General features: G+C 38.4%; 1 protein-coding gene across 1 annotated transcript in view; it reads left to right on the top strand.

The window, feature by feature from the left end:
- Positions 1-2,071, top strand: part of LOC106806406 (acetylcholine receptor subunit alpha-like 1) — an 83,431-nt gene that overhangs the window by 57,066 nt on the left and 24,294 nt on the right. Inside the window, exon 2 of the mRNA XM_014808333.1 lies at positions 1,024-1,163. Within this exon, the coding sequence (XP_014663819.1) occupies positions 1,024-1,163 (140 nt within the window). The remainder of the gene's footprint in view (positions 1-1,023; positions 1,164-2,071) is intronic.

Here is a 2,071-nt window from a genome sequence, read left to right as displayed (position 1 = left end):
CGCAATCCGATTTGGCGCAGGTTGGCGTCGGAGAAAGAAGGAGGAATCTTGTCTGCGGACTCGCGCGTTTTTTGCCGTAGAGAGATAATTGACCCGGCCCCGAAAGTTTTCTCCTGTCTGCGCCCGTTATGTAAGCAGAACGTCAATAGTGCGGCGGAAGGGGTCGAAAGGCGCGGATGTGATGTAAAGATACAGACGGAAATAATTAGCGATAGGACGGTAAAGATTTTTCTGGTGACGAATCGCCGCTAGCGTTTGTGCGGCGCGCGTTACGAGTAATTAGAGCGAGTGTTGTATGTCTACGCCATATGCTTCTGGGAATTTCAACAGTCTCCTCCATCACTTTTATTTTGATATTCATAAAATTAAATTTATCAAAAAGATATTTATACCTAACGCGTAGTTTAACATTCTGAACTATTTGTTTCCGGTGCATGCGTTTCTGCCTTTTATAAAAAAAAAACAACGTAGAAAGCAGATAGAATTGAGAAACATAGACAAGGGATTATATGACCGGTATTGAATGTATTTGAACATTACTCCTATTAAATTACGAACGACGATTCTGCCTTAAAAACAGACAATATAATGACTGGAGAGCTTAAAATGCAGTACATTTTCAGACAAGAACACGTTTTCTAAATACGGTGATGGTTTTTTTAATCTATCAACGAGGTCATTGAACATATGCTAGACTAACAAGTTTAGTATTTCGAGCATCAATAGTGGAACTTTTCATCAAAGCCACTATTCTTTGCCCATGCCACTATTCCAGTAGCCATGTGTGTTCATGTGTTTCCATGTGTGTCCAAGTGTCCATGTCACTGTTCTTTGTCTGAAGTTATATATAATATCAGGAGTTAATAATGACAAATTTTGTCATTATTAACTCCTGATATATATACATATATATATACATATATACAATATTATATGTATATAATATATATATTATACATGCGCATATACAATTACGCACATTTGCCGTGAGGTACTTATGAATTTTCCCCTCTATATTTTCAGGATGCGATGCCAATCCGGATGCCAAACGTCTCTATGACGACCTGTTCGCACATTACGACAGCCTCACGCGGCCAGTCCCGCGGCACAATGAAACACTCAACGTCCAACTGGGCCTTAAGCTGACACAAATTCTAAATCTGGTGAGTATAGTGTGCCTTGGTATGAGGCGGTTATGATAAAGCAGTAAACGTACGCTACACACATTAATGTATATGAACACCCAACTGCTTCATTAATAATTGTTCAGGGAAATATCGTTTAGTTATGGATTTTAGATAGCGTGGGTCGAAGGTCCATATATGCATACGAATCGTGCAAAATAAACATACAATTCTAATTGTGGGACAATCAAGCAAGTGGAAATATATCACTAGTATCATTATATGTATGGGCATTTGATTCCCCGGTCTATATGGAAAGTCAGGACAAGCGCTGCGCGGACTTCTCTGACATTAACTTAATATTTACGAAAAACGGACGAAAGATTGGTCACAGTTTGATTCCCGAATAAAATCAATTATTTTACACAGACTATCAACGTCGCAAACGTCGATCATAGCTAATAGATCAAAGCAAAACTATAAATTCGTTGCGTAACTCTATTACATGTGGTCATTTACGAAATTGCCCGTAATATTATGTTATGTACAATGACTCTCGAAGAACAATAGATCCAAATAACTCTAATATAAACCACGCTAAAAATATAGGACTAACAAATAGTACTAAGAATAGTATTTAATGGTGGCAATAATGATACTAAATAATACTATTATTAGTATTATTGTAATAATACTATTAATAGTACTATTTAGTATCATTAGTGCCGTCGTACCGAAAGCGTTATCGTATCGGCATATGAATAATATATACTGTACTGCAGGCTGAATACTAACAACGGTGAAGCTCGCTCTCCGCACTCAACAGCCCTGATTTCTGGTCAATTGACCCGCGCTACTTCACAATAATATGCTCATCGCAATCCGATTTGGCGCAGGTTGGCGTCGGAGAAAGAAGGAGGAATCTTGTCTGCGGACTCGCGCGTTAT

The sequence above is a fragment of the Priapulus caudatus genome, unplaced genomic scaffold, assembly GCF_000485595.1.
Source record: "Priapulus caudatus unplaced genomic scaffold, Priapulus_caudatus-5.0.1 Scaffold8, whole genome shotgun sequence".
In the NCBI taxonomy this organism is placed as follows: domain Eukaryota; kingdom Metazoa; phylum Priapulida; class Priapulimorpha; order Priapulimorphida; family Priapulidae; genus Priapulus; species Priapulus caudatus.
This window is presented reverse-complemented; position numbering and strand designations above follow the sequence as displayed.